Consider the following 18,945-nt stretch of genomic DNA (forward strand, 5'->3'; position numbering starts at 1 on the left):
AAAGCTCCAATGTTTAAATTGAAATGTTTGCCTAATGCAGGCACGTCAGTGCTAACGGGTTGTGTGCGCGAGATGTCCTTGAGCATCGCCAATGTGTATGTGTTCGTGCATGCGTGCGTACGTGTGTGCAGCCGCCAGACTCGTTGGTGGTTGCTTGGCAAGTTTGACCTGAAGGTGGCGTGCATTTGAGTGATGAAAACGGCATCAGAACGAGGCGGGTGGCAGTTGCACAGTTTATGCTTTGTTGTTTCGCCCATGGTTCCGGATGTGCCCGAGTGAATGTGAACCCGTTGCTAAATGCCATTTAGCACCACTGTGTGTGTGCGTGTGTATGTGTGTCGGTGTTCCAGTTTTCAAAATTCCGCTTACTTTTCAGGCCAACCGGATCCAGCAGCAGCAGCAGCAGCAGCAGCAGAAGTTGAGGCAAAAGTAGAAATAACCGCAGTAGTAGCAGCACATCGGTATGTGCAGAGTGTCCTCGTCCTCGTGGTTAAGTGCCCGGTAGCGTAACTAGCAATGAGTCAGTGTGGCCACCCGGGTTGGCCAATGTATCAAACGGAAACCGTATGCAGTCCAGTGTTCCGTGAAGCAGCCTGAAGCAGTCACTAAGTGTTAGTGCAGAAGTGCAGCAGGTAGAGCGTTGGGTGGGGGCGCCTTCGGTTTCACCCCCCTCGGGGTTTCGAAAGTCGTCTCTCGACCGATTGACCGACCGTCCGGGGCCTCTCTTTGGCTCCAGCCCACACACAACAACAACAAAAAAAAAACTCCGGCAAACTGTTCCTGTGCGGTTGTTATATTTTTGAACGGGGGGCCAAACATAGCAGTACGGAAGGTCTCAGGAGTGCCCTAGCCCGTCTTCGCAGATCGGGCCCACTCCCTAACCCTTCCAGTCCCGAACATGTAAGTATTGCCGAGTCTGCTCTACCGCGGGGCCCTGGCCTAATTATGCCCCAGTTTGCTCCCGCAACTAACACACTCACACACACACATCCATACACTAGTTTTGAGAGTTTTGCCCGAAACGTGAATTATCGTGAAAATCCAATTAAACTTCCAAACCAGCGAAGGGAAGTTTTGAAACTTTTGGTTCCGACATCGACATGTTTCACGTATGCCAGTGTAATTCCCGGGAGTGTAGGTATGTGCTGACGTTGGTTGTTTTTGCCAGGCACACACACATACACAAACACACACCAACTCGATCTGAACCAAACAATCGAGACAAAATGACGAGGTGAATAAAGTTGAAATGATAATTTAGCTTTATTCATAAGCAACAAACAGTAAAGTGCGCCAACAGCGCGCGCACAGACACACAGGCACACATTATAGTACGCAGAGGAGGTAGTTGGCAGGGTGTTTGTCCATCGATAACATAATTGAATTTCAAAGCCTGCTGCCACTGCTGGTACTGGATCGCTCGCGGGTATTCGAATTAATATCCTGAAACCACCAACGCAGCGCAAACGTAACAACAGAAATCAATTTAACTTTGCCAACGCGTCAACATCACGGGCTCAATATTGGGAACACGATGGACACATATACAGGAAGAGGGAGGTAGTAGCTGCCTTTTCCCCGTTAACAAATGGTGACGGTGACATACCCAGAGCTCAGTAGACGCGCAATTGATTGTGCTCGTCGAAACCGGCCGAATGGCCAGCATTGCGGACGATGAAGGTGGCACCATCGAAGTGCATTCGACGTTCCTCGCGACTGAAAAAAAAACAAACGAGAACAGCGTTGGACATTATTCCATGGGGAATGAAGAGACGGATAAATGGGGCGCTCATTACCGTACGAACAGATGTGAGGTGGCACCGAGCGAAGCGGTACAGTGCAGGAGAGGTGTCGTTACCGTGGCACACCCGTTCAGTGGGCTCGTCCGGATCGTGCAGCGGTTGTTGGAGCGATAGATCTTTACCAGCCCATCGCCACTCTGACTGATGCGAAAACCGTTCACGTGGTACTGAATGGAACTGTCGTCACCGAGCTGGAAGCTCGAACTCTGGACGACCTGGCTTAGAGCCGCTAGCTGTTGCGTACCGCAGACGATGCCACTGTAAGAGGGCAAGGGTAAACGCACGTTAGGAGCAGTTTAGGAGGGCATCCAGAGTATCTGACGGTCCGATCCGGCTGTATGGACTTACTTGTAGAACACCTGCTGGACGTAGTCCGCGTTCAGGTCCATGTTTAGCATATCGGACGTGGTGCGCGTACCGGCCGAATCGACCAGATAGATCAAGGCGCAACCCTCGCTCGTCAGACTGATACCCTTGCTCCACATCTTTGCGAATCGTCTGGCAGAGATAGAGAAATGGAGTGAGGTATGAAGTCGTCTCCAAAAAAACTGGTTGATGTGCTTACATGTAGGAGTTCTGTCGCTTCGCATCGTACGCCATGATGTCGACACGCGGTCCATGCTGGAAGATGATGCCATTCGGGTGGTTCATAGCGGCCGCGATCCCGTTACTCGAGATGGCAATCGCAATGTTCTGCCGGCCATTGAAGACACGGATTGAACCCTCAAGCGTTAGATCCACTCTGTGAATAAGCGGAGGAGGAGGGGCCCCAAATGGTTAGAAGAAAAGGCATCGAGGGCGATAAGGCGGCGGTACACTTACACAACCGAGTCGCGCAGTTGCAGCTGAATGATGCCGCTCGATAGTACGGTTGGCCCGAAAGGATGCGATGGAATCACCTCCTGTGGCGTCGTAACCTGGCACAACGGACGCAGCTGGTACACCATAGTAGGTTGTAGGGGCGGCCGTGGTGGTGGCGCTGTCTGCTTTCTGACCATCGCTAGCCCTGCCGATGGTCTAACGGTACCGGTTGACGGACAGCAGGTCGTACCGATCTCCTCCAGCGAGTAGGACGAGATGGCGTTCCAGACGCGTGTCGATACCGGTAATCGGGTTGGTCCGATGTAGGCGATCTCGTCCTCTTCCTGTTCCTGCTGGCCAGCGCGCAGGCCACCACCACCATCATCACCGCTACGGTTTGGTATTTTTGTCGAAGGTGCCGCCGATGGTTTCACAGGTTGCTTCGATGACCTCTGCATCACGAACGGCTTTGCGCTCGGATTGAACTGTGGGAAGCGAAGGAGAGGAATACAGAGAAATCAGCGTAAGCCTTGAAGATTGTGAATCGACACACTCGCGCACACATACACTCACCTTCGATTTGATCCGCTGCGGTTCCGTCGGTCCATCACCCGTTGTTGGCAGCACCGCAACCGTCGTCGTCCCCGCCGCTGCCGTGACTCCATTCTGTGTCGCCATTCTGTCCCCAAAACTCTAGCTCACTCTACGCTACAGAAGAAGACAAACACTCGCACACTCTCACACGAAGGGACAGACACTGGGGATACACACTTTGCTTTGCAGCAGCCGCACCGCGCTCGAACTACTTTTGAACTACTTGGAAGGTACTTTGTGGGTGCGCAACAACAACAACAACAGCGTTGTCGCTACCGTGTGGGAGCGGGTAAACTATGGAATTTCTGTTTTCACGAATCCGGGACAAAAAGACCACCACCGTGTCGCGCTCTCGATACAAACGAATAACCGCACGGGAATGAGCGTTTTGCTGCGGCGCACTGTCTACTGTGATCGCGTTCGTGCGTGCGTTACTATGGTAACATGGCATTGCCGAGGTGGTCATCTAGAGCTTACTGGCTGGATCGATTGAAGCCCAACAGCTAATCGTTTTGCGCACCTCGTTCAGCTTCAACTTCCATCCGTTTTGCTAACCATCCTGTGCATGAGATGAAGTGACCTGGATGGCTGAAGTTTAACCCATTGTTGTTGTGGTTTTTTTTTTTTTTGGTGCCTTTAGCGATAGGCGGAACTCCTTTCAAACCTTCAAATCGGGCAAACTATAAACAGCACGCCACCGGGGTTGGTCGGTCGGTCACGCGCTGAGCTGTGTGCTGGCAAGCGGCAAAATGGCACGCTCGAGCGCACCGGATGGAATCAATCGGTTGTTTCTAATTGATCCCGCTAGCTAGCTAGCTGGCTAGCTGCTAGCCGCTCCATCCACGTAACCACGGAGCATCATTGGCCAGGATTACCGTTCTTTGTATTCTCTTCCTTTCTTCTTCGCTTCGCTCTCCGTCGCTTCATTAGGTCGAGGGGAGCAGATCCAATGTTCCTTCCTTCCTGTGTCTGCTCAACCGGAATCAGCGCTCGTCTCGACCATGACGTGTTTGAGCTACTACCCACCTACTGAGCTACTGCTCCCGCCTGCATTTGAGGTACAGGATGTCGCGTTCCGCGTTCTGCACAAACATTTAAAAATCAATTCGCTCGCTTCTCGTGTTTCTGCTTCGAGAAGCGCGTAGATTGAGGATCTGGACTGCGAAAGTCGTCTACCGTGTCCTTGTTGTCGTCGCCGTCGTCGTCGTCGTCGTAAAATCGATTTTCTGCGTTTTCTGCTCCGACAACGAAACAAGCAACATTTTTGGGCTGTCCTTGTCCTCTTCTCCCCAGCAGCCACTAACGCGGTCGCTCGGTGACGATGACGCTGGAAGATGAAAGCAAAGGACGTCGTCCCGTCCTGGGTCCCGACTTTTCCCCTCGCGGTTGTGCCGTAGATGGAAATTAATGTATTTTTAACTAAACGCCAACCAACGTCCGGGGCCTGACTGAGTCAGGTGTTCCGGGGGTGGTGCGCCGGTTAGCAAAATGTAAAACGATAGCTGGACCTCATCACCATCAGCAACCGGGTCGGGCTTTCGTTCGCTCGATCTCTCTCTCTCTCTTTCTCTGCCACTTTCTGTCGCTCTCTGTCTCGATCCTGGTTCTTCGCCTCGCAGGAGCATGTACCTGTGATCCGATATGGGTGCGCTGGCTCCTGTGGATGATGATTCTTACCTGTGGGCGGTTCCCGGTGGCCGATGTTAGCAGCAGGACGGGAAGAAGAAGGACGAGCACTCCGATGACGACGACAACGACAACGGATGCTCTAAATACATTGACAAAAGGGGCCACAAGGGTGAACCGCAGGTTGTAAAGGTGCTCTCTACCATAGGGGGAGCAGAAGACAGAGGAGAATCGGAAGAGGAAGGCCAAGAAGGGAAGGATGATAACGCTGCCGAGGATACCGTGGATACCGAGGATGCTGTAAATAATGGTGAACGTTCGAGAGGCTGAGTGGCGGCGAATGGTACGGCAAAACCAAGCCACTCGAAGGTCCCGGTCCCAGCTCTGGTCTAGGGGATCAATCGAGCAATGTCGGCACTTTTTGCACTGCTGCTGTTGCTGCCGCTGCTCCTTCTTCTAGCAGAGTAGAGCAGAGCTCTAAGGGAACCTTGTTTGAGTAGGATCTTAAAAAACACTTATGAATAATTAATGACAGAGCCGAGGGCAAATCGCTCTCAAATCTCGGCTTCGCGGACGCGCACAATTTGATGAATCTCCTCCTCCTCTCTCTCCTGGTGTTTCTCTCATTCTTCCTGGTTCTTCACCTTAATTGAATGCGCGGATGGCCCAGATTGAATGGGCCCGCACCGGTGGTGGGAGTGAAGCGATTGCCAAATTGCGTCGTGCTTCGTTGCCCTTCATGCCAGCGCTCCATCGTTTGTTATCACCGTCGCCGTCGTCGAGTGGTCGCTCTCAGACAGGTCACTCCTGGTCACTCGGCAGGTTCCGACTCTTTGCGCGGGCTGGCTCACTGACGGCTTTACATACATCAATCAAAAGGTGTTATTGGCGTCGGCGGCTATAATGTTTGTTTAACCTGCGATTACGCACCCGTGCCACGGCCGGGCATCCATTTTGCACCCTACAGTGGGAGTGGCAGGGGTAATCAGGTGATGAACGAACAATGTCCAGACCTAAATATCACAATTGGTATCACAGGTACCTCCTACTCCGAGTCGTACCAAGTTTCTTCGCCGAAGCAAAAGTTTATGCGAACTCTGTTTACATCGCAAGAAGCCTCGGGTGTAGGTTATATAGGGAAGGGGAAGGTATATGGAGACGCCCATTACCATAATTGCCCTGGAGAGTGGATGGGAGGAGTTGATCTAGGATTTGAGCTTTGCCGGCGCGCGCTCGCGCTCGCGTGTGGGAATAAATTAAGTCGATCGTTGTTGTCGCTGCTGTCGCTGTTGTGGTTGAGACCTGCCGGGGTATGATTTACTGGTCACACACCACCACCAGACGACACCACCCAGCAGCACCGTTAGGTGTCGTTTTGCATGTTTGCGGTCAGTTAGACCGTTTAGAAGAAGCGCTCATTACCGGTGAGAGGTGGCGAAAAATGGCAACGTTGGATGCTTCTACGGCTAACAGACGTAGGTAGGTAGGCGGGTCAGGCCACAAGCGACAAATGGCCACTTTGTCCGACAACACAATGTCTAGTAGTAGAAAGCGGAGTTGTTATATGTGTGCAGGTGTGTGTGTGTGTATGTGTCGCCTGAATTTGAAACATTTGTCTTTAGCACCTGACGTCTGCAGCATGCAGTAGTAGGCTTCGCTTACTCTATCGAAGCCTGCAGGTCTCAAGGGGATGAGGGGGCAGCTAATAAGCACACGTTGCACCGGCACGTTTCTATCGGACCTGGCCTTGGGACCCTAGCATGTTCCAGCACCGTTTCTCCAGGTGTCGGTTCCCCCGGTCCATGGCTAGATGGCGATTTCCGATTCCTTAAGTACGGCGTGAATTAATCACACCTTATCTACCGGCATCGTATCATCGTAGCTAGAGACACCGAAACACCCGAGACCAGCACCAACACCATCATCCTCATCATCATCCTCAATCTCATCATCATCATCATCATCATCATCATCATCCTGTATCATGTGAGAGAGCCGTTGTGCCTCTCGAGGATTCTTGGTCTGGGTCCGGTTGCTAAATTGCATCATAAATTCTCAGCGAAATTTCCCCCATCCGTAGACCGGAGGCGGCCGTTGTGCCGGTGTTCCGGTAGCGCGCACGTCAAAAGCCGCCGAATCATCCTTAGCCAGGAGTCGGTGGTGGGTGGGCTAGCTAGGAATGCGCGGGTATCGATCCGGTACCGCAAACCGTGACCGTGCTCATAGCGAACGTGTTGAAACATGGTGCCCGTGGGAAAGGAACACAGACCAGACACTCCGACACGCACAGGCACACACACACACACAGACCGACAGACAGACGAGTTATGTCGAGGGAACAAGGCCCCGAGGCAAAGAACCCGGTTCGCACCGGTTGGCACGGGATTAACCAGCCATCATAAACGACTCTGCGGTGTGTGTGTGTGTGTTGATGTGCGTCGCACTTTCTCCTCCCGAAGGTCCCGTAGCGCTGCTGGCGTAAATGGGGCTGGCGAAAACGGGAGGAAACTCATTCGGCCGAGAAAATTCGGAAAACAATGCGTCACTTCAAACCAGCATACCGCGCACCACAGCCTGCAGTGTGTGTGTGTGTTTGTGCGTGCATGGAGGGATCATTTGATGGGGCGTAAAATAGGGGGTACCAGTTCTTCTCCCCCACCCCACCACAAAATAAGCTCATTAGCCCCGCCATGACAGAACCGGAAATGATTTCATCTTCAAACAATGGCCGGCAGGACCTCCTCCTGCTGCTGCTGCTGCTGCTGCTGCTGCTGCTGTGGGCTCTTGCTCCATTATTCAGCAGTTCCAGAAGGCTCAGGCAACAGTTTCAGAGCACCCTGGCACTAAGGATAACTAGATCTCGCTTGCCGCACTGGATTAAGTGTCCAACAGTGAGGGGAGGTACCGTGTCCGCGCGTACGAGAAGCGGAGCTTCGCTTCAATTGAGCGAATTAGAGAGTTCTGACGGCAACTCGAAACTGTCAAAAGTTTGGCCAAGTCCAAGTACCGGGTTTCGTGTAATCAAATAAACAAACTAACGCTCTCGCTTGCTTTCTCTCTCTCTCTCTGTGCGTCTCCAGCACGTACTGGACAGCTTTATCAGTGGCGTTGGACGAGATGGTAACTGTTATCGTCAGGTTTGGGGGGAAGGGAACTGTTATCATGATCCACAGCCGGGACTATTATGTTGATCGATTTTCGGGTTGTAACCTTCTGGCTCCTGGACCGTGGCATGGCGTCGAAAGGCATCATAGGAACGCAGTAAACGTAATTTCATTCGGAAATGCGGTACGAAAGGGGGTGCCTTTGGTCCTGCTGCTGCTGCTGGTGCGGGTTGCGCGTCATCGTAGGAAATTAGATTTGTTGGCCGATACCGGTGGCCGAGACGCCAAGACGGACGTTCGAGTTTATGGCACTTTTGAGGCAACCAGCCATGGTCCTCACGGCCTACGCAGAACCGTTAGCGATGGTCTGCCTCCATGGGGACGGTGACTGACGGATGACTTGTGATTGGTGCGTAGCATGCTTTGCGATCTATCAATCGATCGTATACTAGGTTCTTCAAACGGCCCACTTAAAACACCGAATGTTATTGATACAATATACTGTAAAACTATTGAGGTTGGTGTCAATGTTTTGTCTTTGTTGTGGCTTCGGTGACAAATCAATCAATATTATTTTAATCCGGACCATAGGCGGCACAATTTTGAATCGTCAGTCCAGACGGTCATTTCAAGATGTAGGGGCAACATTATTAAAATATGGAAAAAAGTTGATAAAAATGATTCGACTATGTTGACTGACTGATTGAACGGAAAGTTTAATCATTTCATACAGATGATACCAATATTCGGCCACTTCAGTATATTAAAAAATGGCAAACGCTGAATAAATTGTCGTAAATCAGTTACGAGTACTGAACAATAATAATATTATTAACGCGTGTTGTTCGCAATAAATCGGAATCAATTCCATTTCTACCCCCTCACTACGAACCCACCATCATCGATGGAGACCTCGCCATCATCGGCCGAGGGATCGAGAACGAGCTTAAAAGTTTTAATTATTTCCATTTTCGCGCAACAACACCCCATCCTCAGCACACACACACACACACACACACACACACACTCGGCCCTTGCGAACGTGACAGTGTAACAGTAACGTATCGTGCCACTTAACGCTTAAGACACGATACACCCGGGCCCCTCACTTTGCGTGGCAACAGCTAGCTAGCGCCCCGATCGAACAACGACGACGATGACGATGACGATGATGCTTTTACCAAGTGCCACGTTGTCGTCACAGGGGAGTTTGTCTGTGACGCTCCTGGCCGTTGCCTGGCGAAGCTCCTGATTTTACTAAATACATTTGGCTACCTACCTTCCTGGGGCCACGCCAGGATCTCGGGTTTCTAGCACGCGTATCCTGCGTGCGCCCTCCTCCCTTGGGGGGCGTTGTTTGGCTGCCAAGATTGATTGAGCTCGCTGCTCCGCTGTGCGAATAGCGGGCGCGCGCGCGCGCGATATAAACGCCACTTTGATCTTCGTTGTTCGGCGTTGGCTTTTACGATTTGTTTACCGCCTTTCTCTCTCGCTCTCTCCTGCTCACTCCTTCCTGGAAGGGAGGTGTACTAGGTGAACAGAGAGGCCCTTCCATCCCCCCCGGGGGTTACATCGTGTTCATCGAGACAGGTTCTCGCATGCTTCAAGGCGATTAACAACAAGTCTATTCCTCTTCCGATTTATTTGCTCCGCTTGTTTAACATGCAAAACCGGGCACCGCCGTGGTTTTCACTACGCTCTGTCTCCACTGTGTTTGTGTGTGTGTGTACAACAGAAGCAACCACTAGCGAAGCTCTTTAAGGAACAGATACTGACGTGATATGGCATGGCTGCTGGCCACAAATCCCCTTTAAGCTAGGTTTGGAAACACGGAAGCAGCTTATCTCAATGTTTTGCGTGGGTCTCTGGACTGGGCGAGGCTACCGGACATCATCATCAGCAGCAAGCAGGAAAAGAAGGAGGAAGAGGAAGGTAAGGTCATTTTGAAACCAAATTCCAAAAAGGAACGTGTGTGTGCGATAACCCCGGGACCTCGGATCGGGGATGCATCATTGGGAATGGAAAGAAAAGCACTTCCGGAAGAGGAAGAGCAAAGGTAGAGATTAGACTGGCCGCGGCCCTAACCGGCTTAATGTCGACCCCCGGGGGGGAGGGGTGGGGTTAGCCGAGTGACAGTGAGTTGCCCCAACCACCGATGGCGGCCACGGTGACGGTAACGACCGCTGTGAGCAGTGATGTGATTTTAATGAGACCCACTGCTGCTGCTGCTACTGGTACTGTCGCTCCGTTGCCCGCTAGTCCCGGTACGATGAGGTTCTCCGAGGCACCCTCGTTCAGCCCGGTCAGCTCGGATCCGGTCGAACCGACACCATCGCCACTGTTGCACAGATCCGTCGTGCACGAGCGATAGTAGGTGATGAAGGTCGGATCTTCCAGCACCTCGTCTAGATACTGTTCGTAAAAAAAAAAAAAAACATACCGGATATTGATTCAAGTCAACATAACACAACACGGACACACAGTAACACACACACGCACACACATGCACACATCACGCCACTTACCAGTGGAGTCTCTTCACAACTGCGCACAAACGTTACCAACTTTCCGGGCGGATCCTGCAACAAATCGACGCCATCTTAAGTCAGTGAATGGTGCTGCCATAAACTGCCTGGCTTATATGGTGGAACTACTAAATAAAATGCCCACTCACCACTAGCTCCTGGCGTGTGATGGTGCAGTACTTGCGCGAACATGTGACCACACTCTGGCCCTCGACACTGCCCGGTTCCGTCACGCACCGTGGATCACCGGAGGATTGCGTCAGACCGCAGGCGTAGCACCGGAGCGCTGCAAAATGATGATGGGAAGGGAAGGGTTGATGATGGAGGAGTCAGTGCCGTTCAGGGTGCTCGGGAAGTCACCCTGACGTCGCTAACCTTCTACACTGGAAACACTGAACGAGAGCAGGACACTAAACACGAGTAGTAGCCACGGGAGCTGGTCACTTTTGTGTGCTAACGAGACGGATCTTATGGAAATCCGATGCACTGATCGTCGTTTTCGCTGGTGGTGATTTGTCATCATTGCCGGTTCCGATCAGAGCGATCAAAGATAATATCTTTACTATCTACAGCGCTAGCTACCGCCAACTACTTCTAGCGATAGCAAAACGGAACTAGCTAGTGTTGATCCAGATTGCCCCGGCCTCACACGCTCTGAGTGTAGACTCGACAGTGGCTACTCGATCGTTTGCTGTCACAAACACGGACACATACGATGCTCGCTACGATTGCCGGCGAGTGATCGAAGCGTTTGATTTTCTGAAATACGACCCAAAACACTTCAACACCACGACCCGGTGTGCCACTGTGCGCCTACCACCGGGTTGGGTGTAGTGAGAAAAGATGGTCTCCGATAAGATAGGTGACGGCCACTCTCCTCCCCCACGCTGTCACCGAATGAAGAAAGCAGAGAGAATCGATTTCAAAAGAAATGCAATAAGCCAGCCACCATACAGACTCGTGTGCGCTATCTTCGCAGCGCACGCGGCTGTCACTGATAGCGCACCCGGGAAGAACACGGAGGGGCCTGTACTCGAGCGGCGCAGTTCAGTGGCACTTGCCTTCATGTAGTGCTGCTGTTGCTGCTGTTGCTGCTGCTGATGGTGCTGCTGTTACTGCTGTTGCTGGTAGTGTTCACGCCCGTACGCCGGTGGCACTTAGAATAAATTAAATTTGGGCTCACCTCGTTTTTCCTTCCAGTCGCACCTCTCCGTCTCTCTCTCTCTTTCTGTCCATTTCCGCATTTGATAAGATATGCTGTGGTGGGGGGGTTGGGAGCGCAGGGGGTTGTGTTTTCGGAAGCTCGATAGACCATAAACGCTCAATTTTCTGACATTTAACACCGCGCACCACCGCGGTGTGTTCCGGAGTTGCTTGCCCACCAGTGGTCCTTCTCTTGATCGACAGCACTCGTCGTCGTCGTCGTCCGTAATCTCGTTTCCGGCGACATGGCACTAGTGTGTAGGTGTGTGTGTGTGTGTGTGTGTGTGTGCGTTCGTGCTGCTGGCACCACGGGGCTCGTTTAACGATCCATTCTCAATCCAGGTTCAGTCTTGTATTTTGATTTATCTTTTCTCTCTCTCTTTCTCTCTTTCTCCCCCGTTTTACAGACAGAAAGTGTTGCGGCACCACCACCCCAGCGGTCCTCACCCTTCCGATGTCGGCGCGAGCGAGATAGCTGTCGTTCGCCTCCTCCTACACCAGCACCACCTCCTTCGACACCCCGCAAACATAAAGGTGAGTCTCTCGACAAAGCCTACTAGCATGGTGAGGAGCTCGAACACTCCGAACGGTACCCTCTTGTTTCGTTGTTCTGTTTGTTCGGCTGCTCTCGCTCCCGCTCTACAAGCGTTAACCCCTCGACGAATCACTTTACGAACACAACAACAAAAACAACAACAGCAACACAGGAAGGGAAGATGTTTTGAGTGATGGTTTTTGTGTGGGTGAAATACTGGGAATACAGTTCTTCTCCGGAGATTTGGAATCCTTGGGATCCAACAACCAATTACAAAGATGGCGCGGCATGCAAATGCGCGCGTGGGCTACTGGGCTGGGCTGGGAAGTACTCCGCAGCACAACAGAACACACAGCCCCAGACAAGGTGCTTTGATCGAAGGAGTAGCAAGTGGCGTGGATGTTGATGTTGCTGTTGCTAACTCCCCAAGTACTCCAAACGTCATGACGTTGCGCGGTGGCATCTTCATCACAATACCTTTTCTAATATTGCCATTGCTGTGCTGTGCGCTGTCAAGCAGGAGAGCGAGCGTTGTAATTCCACTTTTGAAATGGAAATCTAATTCCCCGCACGCCCGCTCTCTCTCTCTCCTTCCCCCTCCTTGCAGTGCCCCCCGATGCCATGACAGTGTCGGTAACGCAGCCGCAGCAGCCGATCGACGACAGTGTGCACTGCAGCAGCTCGGCGCTACTCGATGCCGGCCACTCCCGGCGACCGCCATCGATGGCACTGTCGACCATCACCAACAGCAACAGCAAAAACAACAACAACAACGTCAGCGGCAGCCACAGCATCAGCATCAGCAACATGTCATCCTCTTCCTCGTCGTCGGCTTCCACACCGAGCCCGGGACCACGGGGTGCGGCGGTGGCCGGTCATCCGTCCGGTCAACCGAGCCCTTCGCACCAACAGCAACAGCAACAGCAGCAGCAGGCGACGACGACGACGACGACGACGGCGAGTGGTACACCGACATCGGCCCTGCGGCGGCTCTACTTCAAGACGGCCCGCGCTAGTAAGGCGGCGGTGGTGGTCAGCAAGGTAGCGGTCGCCGCCAGCAACGTGACCACCGTACCGAAGGTGATCGTGATGGGCTCGTCGACTGCGTCCGAGGCAACGATCAACACGTCAACCGACTCCACGGCAACACACATCACCAACGTAACCACGACGACCGATACCGAACCGAACGACTCCTTGGATCTGGGTAAGTGTGACAGGCGCGGCGGTCTCCGCCAAACGTCACTTCCAGTTTGAAGAGAGAACTCGTGACGCTCGTGAAATGCTCCATTGCTCCACATGCTGAACCCGGTGGTTCCGGCTGTGCCCCCGGGGGCTATTGGACGACTTGTTTCGGTCTGGTTCGCCATTATGGTTGAGGAATTCGAGGAGTCTGGAGGAAGCACGAGCGGCATCAAACAAACACTTTACCCGGAACGCATGTCCCAATCGGAAAACAACAAGCGACGCGACGCGACGCGACGTGAAGCTGTTTATCCGTTGTGCTTTCGAGGGTTGCTGCTGTTTCGCTTCGCCATTGCCATTGTTTACAAATACGCAGGCGAGCTCGGGATCCAGGCCCAGGATTCGCCAATCCGTGGACGGTGACGGTGATGCAACAGCGGACGTATTGTTGTCGGCCACAAGGGACGCGGCGCGTGTGTGGTCTCGCATTCCCTGAGCTCTGTGTTCCGTTGAGTTGAATCATTTCGACGTATTCGACGTCTGCGTCTGAGTTTGTTGTTGATCCAAACATTTTCTGCTCTCTTTCTCGCTCTCTCTTTCGCTCTCTCTCTCTCTCTCTCTCTCTCTCTCTCTCTCTCTCTCTTTCTGACAGGTGACATTTCGGGGCAGAGTGAACCATTGCTGAGCTCGCTGGATGACGAGAGTTCCAGCATCGTCCAGCTTCACCACCAGACACCGGGGGGTGGCGATGGCCACGAGGAAGACGAGAGCTTGACCATCAGCAATGGACCCCCACCCGATACACCACTGCTGATAAGCTATCAGGTAAGCGCACCATCCGCCGCCGAAGGCGCCGAATGCATCTCAACAGTCAGTCCTGGAACCGCACGTTAAGTGCGTTGGCCACGCTCTCATCGGAATGGAATGGCCGTTCGCTCAATTGGCGGCCCACACTACAGCACGCAACCTACATTCTAAAGTACCGCCCTCGGCCGGTCGAAGGGTCGCTGCTTTCACCCCCTTAATGACGTCATTGCGGGGCGATTGAGCAATGCGTTTGCAAAGTATCTCGCACGCACGCACGCACTCACTCACTCGCATCTTCGGAAACTAAGTCACCGATAGGGGTTGATGGTGTGGGGGAGTACTCAACATAGATGCACCCCAGAAGGAGGGTGGCGTATATCGTGGCACGTGTCGCACGGTGCGTGCGTGTGCGTCTCGGTCCGAAATGCAATCGAATGCAATCCCCCCGGTGGGGGGGCTATTAATAGTCGTCGCGGTGCACATACACACCGATTTAGCCGCAGTTTTGGCGCTATAATTAGCCCCTAGCGTGCACCGTCTTGTGTTCGAGTTTACCACCCCCCCCCCTTCCTTTCCCCCCTTCAATCTACTCCGATGGATCAGCGAGCTACCCCTGGCCATCATGACATCATGGATCACGGTTCTCGGTGTCGTGTGGTGTAATTCTTCATTCTCTAGACAGAAAGAGTGAAGAGAGAGAGAGAGAAAGAGAGAAAGAAAGCAAGACAGCGTGAAGGAACCAGTGAATGGTCACGAATGTTTGCGTTGTGTTGTGTAAACATATCAGCCGACCAACCGACAACAGAATCGTCGATCGTCGATCATCGCGAAGAATGAAGAATGGCCGCCGAGCAGACGACCACGTGCAGCACGCTTCGCATCCCATCGCACCCACCATCCCTCCGGAGACTCTCTCTCTCTTTTAACATCCTATTGCGGAATTCTTTCTGGGCTGCTGCAAACATTTTCTCTTCGACAAAACAAACAACACGCATTATTGCGATTATTATTTGCAAATTGTCATCATGGCCGTTGGACCGGTCCGTTCCAGCATCTTCCAGGAAAGAAATACCTCATCTACCTCATCTCGTTGACCCCCCCCCCCTCCTCGGGTAGGGCCTCAAGTGACTTCGCCCTCCATGTAGAGTGCCTGATGTCGGTTGCTGCCGCTACTGTATACTCGAAAATAAAAATGCTTCATCTGGCTTGGGTTGATTGAATTCCGCGAAAACTGCCCAACTCGGGGGTGCAGGAAGAGGGGGAGGAAACCTGGGATTCCTTTTCACTTTTATGGCGCCAAGCCGGAGATTATCGGAAGGATCCCCCTCGCTGTGTGTGTGTGTGTGTCGACGTTGAGCAGGACAATGGCGTTTCGGCGTCTGCCTCCCAGAGGAATGACTGGCTGGCCTGGGATGGATGTTACTTGGAGGAAAATTAATTCCAACGAAATGTGCCGCCGCCAGCCGCCCCACCGATTCGTGGAAGTCGCAGAAGTGTACTCGAGAGCGAGAGCACAATTTGGCTACCAACGGTAGATCGTGATTCGCGACCTTCTTCTTCTACTTCTTCTTCTACTTCTTCTTCTTCTTCTTCTTCTTCTTCTTTTGTGTAACGAGCGCGCGCACTGCTGCTGCTGTTGCTGCTGTTAGTAAGCGAAATGAAATGAAATACCATCTCTCCCTCTGCCTGATTAGCCCCCCCCCCCCCACTCCCCTCTCCATACTGCACGGGCCCGTCTCGTCGTTATAGTCCTCTTAATAAATGGCCAGGTAACATTCAAGGTTCGTGCCGTACCGTACCGTGTCCCGGTTTCGTGAATCCGATAACCCCTTATCTTTAAGAGGGGGTGTAAGAGGGCCGGTTCTGGTTCACGGAAGCGGAAAAAAATCACGTCGCAAGCGCTCATTCGCTCTCTTTCGCTCTCTCTCCCTTATTCTTTGTCTTTCCTTCCTGTCCTTCCAATTCTGCGTTTCTGTAGGATTTGCGAGTTCTGCTTTTGGGGCAAAGTGGAATTATTCTTTGTTTTGAGATATTGTTTTACACTTTCCCTTTTCTCCCGCCCCCTGGAGGGAGAACCACCACGACACCGAGCGAACCGAGTTGTTGAGGGCGTTCCGGATCGTTCAAGCGGTGGGTTCGTAAACGAGTTGACACGCTCCCCGCAGAGATTGGTTGCCATGGTTGCCAGTGCGCTGCTGGTTGCGATGATTTCACGATGCTGGAGTTTCGCTAATTAATATAATTACGCAGGAGGCGCTGAGCTGGTGCTGAGCTGCAAACCAAGGGCACGTCAGGGTATGCGAGCGCGCAAAAGCTGATTACCACCGCCAACCTATTACCTCCCCTCGGAGAGTGTCCTTTGCAAATGCCTTGCCAGTGACGCCATGCGGCGGCGACGCTCGTGCTGATGATGATTGAAACGTGTTTGTCAAAAAAAAAGTCCTCGAAAACACACACACACACACTCGTTGCGAGAGCGTGTGATGCGCGTCTTTTGGGCGTTCTTTTGCTTTGAAGGGGTTGGTTTTTTGGTTGGCGCGAAGAGGGGGGGGGGGGGGGTGGAGGATGAAACACGCACACGTGTACCATCATTATATCCTTACCACTGCATACGTGAGTGTGTGTGTGTACTTAATGAGCATAAAAACACATTATGCATGTCAGAGTGTTGGTTATGTTTTTCTTGTTGCTGCTTACCATCATCTCCAGTTTCACCTCGAAAAAGGCTCATTATGTGGCGTTGTTCCACACACATTGACGTACCTGTGTAATGCGTGTACATGCGTGGTACACGCACTCCCTCCCCCCCCCCCTCCACCGCGATGCTGCTTTGCGATACTCTTTGTTAGTGAGTGGTGGCATAGGCACCGGGGGAACACGCAAAGCGATCCATCAATGTGTCGGAACAGGGGAGAGCGGTAGAGCGGTGGAACCGCACTTCCACCGGACAAGGAGTTGCTGCCCTTTTTCCTGGTGAAGCAACTGCAAATGGATGACGGATTGGTTCGTGCGCTTTCCGTCCTTTCCGACACACACTTTCGGGATGATGGTCTTTTTCTCATCCCAATGCTGGGACCGAATTGATCCGGACAAGGGGTTATTGGGCATTGGGTCTTCTACCACCGATCGATTGTCGCGTTCGCTACACATTACACACATTACACACACTCGTCGGCTCGTTCACGTCGAGAAAGAAAGACAAACATCCGCAATCGCTGTGGCCATACACGTACGCCAACAACAACAACAACAAAACACACACGCTCGATGCGGCGTGATATTAAATCTTGACGAGCGTCGCAAAAAAAAATGAAAAAAGAATGAAAGAAACATCTGCATACATGCTGACAGGACGATGATGCGGGGAGCAGGAGAGGGAGAGGGAGAGTGAGCGGCAAAACAACTCCTCGCTTCCTGGATAGCGAGCCGGTCCGTGAGGCTGCTGCTGCTGCTGCTGTGACAGCGACAGCATGTTTGGACAACAATTTGCCTTGTCATCGGCTCCATGACAGGGCGCGCGCGGCGCGGGCAAGTCCAATGACTTGACACCCCTCACCCCCCCCCCCCCTCCCACCGTCCGAGACTTCTCGATGTCGATGGCCTACCTCCCGAGACACGGTGGCCACCGACCCGTGGTGTTGACGATTATCAAATGGGACCGGCCAGTGTGTGTGTGTGTGACAACCATGGAGAGATCCATGGTAGTTCAACTACACGCCTTACAGCAGTAGGGGTAGGCCGTCAACTATCCGTCAGCCAGCGAGCGTTTGAAGTAGGAAAAGTAATTAATTTGCCCCCACCCTGCAGAGTACGCGGGGGGTCGCACGCGATACACACACACATACACACATACTGATGCGGGGTTGTTTGCACAAACAGATAGATCATCTTACGCCTCGGCAACGCTGCTTGCTTGCTTGCTTGCTTGCTGCGATTCCTTGTTCTGGGGGTGGATTTTTTGGATTTTTTGTCCCCTCCTCCGGCGTGTCTCGCGCCCATCATCGCGGCAATGGAGAGGATTCCAACCTACCCCAACTACAGCACCCGCGGGGGGGGGGGGGGGGGGTGGTCAGGGAGAGGCAAGCTTTACCTTTGTGTTGCCGTGAATGCGGTCATAAATCTTTGCCGCCCCGAAGGAACATCAGCCACTGGCCCATTGCTCGACGAGCAAGAGAGAGAGAGAGCCGGAGAGAGAGAAAGGGAGAGCTCACTTGCCACTCATCGGCCAACACTCTGACCGGTTCGATGCCGCGCGTGTTGCGCGTCGCGTCGCGTTGCGTTGTACACACAAAGCCAGCCAGCCAGCCAGCCAGGCTTTGGTTTGACTGCTGGAATGTTTGTCAGCTGTGGTGTCATCCAGCCGAGCGGGCCCGGGCTGCGCCTAGGTCTCCGGCTACAATTTGCCGCTACTATATGTGACTAGGACAAATAAATCCGACGTTAATTGGCATCGCTTTGAACTCACGGGCCACGGGCGTTGCGCGGCGAATTCATTGTGACATAACAACGAGCTGTCATTGTCGCCTTTGGTGGACTATGGACTTGGCGGAGTACAGTCTTTGTCCGCGACCGTGAATTGTTCCGTAATGGCGTGGCTTTGTTGCAATGTGCTGTGGTGTGGGGAGGGGAGGATGGTTGCGCGGGGTAAACAAGGGTCTTTGCCTCTGCCGCCGGAGGGAGGGTTGTTGAACTATGCCGTCAATCGCAGCAGAACGGTTCCTATGGTGGCGACGATGGAGACGCCTGGTAGGCCATGACGGATG

At 52.8% G+C, this 18,945-nt stretch overlaps 2 protein-coding genes across 2 annotated transcripts; both read right to left on the reverse strand.

Moving 5' to 3' along the window:
- Positions 1-1,613: 1,613 nt before the first annotated feature.
- LOC125956504 (uncharacterized) lies at positions 1,614-3,281 on the reverse strand. The gene is made up of 6 exons (XM_049688438.1): positions 3,177-3,281; positions 2,625-3,088; positions 2,368-2,544; positions 2,151-2,300; positions 1,797-2,060; positions 1,614-1,716 (listed from the first exon to the last, which is right to left on the reverse strand). The coding sequence occupies exons 1-6, from the start codon at positions 3,279-3,281 to the stop codon at positions 1,614-1,616; spliced, it is 1,263 nt and encodes a 420-aa protein (XP_049544395.1).
- A 6,263-nt stretch (positions 3,282-9,544) lies between these two features.
- Positions 9,545-11,140, reverse strand: LOC125956505 (uncharacterized). Its single transcript, XM_049688439.1, has 4 exons — positions 10,828-11,140; positions 10,602-10,738; positions 10,453-10,506; positions 9,545-10,339 (listed from the first exon to the last, which is right to left on the reverse strand). The coding sequence occupies exons 1-4, from the start codon at positions 10,973-10,975 to the stop codon at positions 10,049-10,051; spliced, it is 630 nt and encodes a 209-aa protein (XP_049544396.1). The 5' UTR covers positions 10,976-11,140; the 3' UTR covers positions 9,545-10,048.
- Positions 11,141-18,945: the final 7,805 nt, after the last annotated feature.

This window comes from Anopheles darlingi, chromosome 3 (assembly GCF_943734745.1).
Source record: "Anopheles darlingi chromosome 3, idAnoDarlMG_H_01, whole genome shotgun sequence".
Taxonomy (NCBI): Eukaryota; Metazoa; Arthropoda; class Insecta; order Diptera; family Culicidae; genus Anopheles; species Anopheles darlingi.

Coding starts and splice junctions, on each gene's coding strand:
- LOC125956504 (XM_049688438.1), bottom strand. CDS start 3,281: ATGGCGACACAGAATGGAGTCACGGCAGCGGCGGGGACGACGACGGTT. Junction 2,301..2,367: donor AAGCGACAGAACTCCTACAT/GTAAGCACATCA, acceptor TATCTCTGCCAG/ACGATTCGCAAAGATGTGGA. Junction 2,061..2,150: donor GTCCAGCAGGTGTTCTACAA/GTAAGTCCATAC, acceptor GCCCTCTTACAG/TGGCATCGTCTGCGGTACGC.
- LOC125956505 (XM_049688439.1), bottom strand. CDS start 10,975: ATGATGACAAATCACCACCAGCGAAAACGACGATCAGTGCATCGGATT. Junction 10,507..10,601: donor TCACACGCCAGGAGCTAGTG/GTGAGTGGGCAT, acceptor GATTTGTTGCAG/GATCCGCCCGGAAAGTTGGT. Junction 10,340..10,452: donor GTTGTGAAGAGACTCCACTG/GTAAGTGGCGTG, acceptor TTTTACGAACAG/TATCTAGACGAGGTGCTGGA.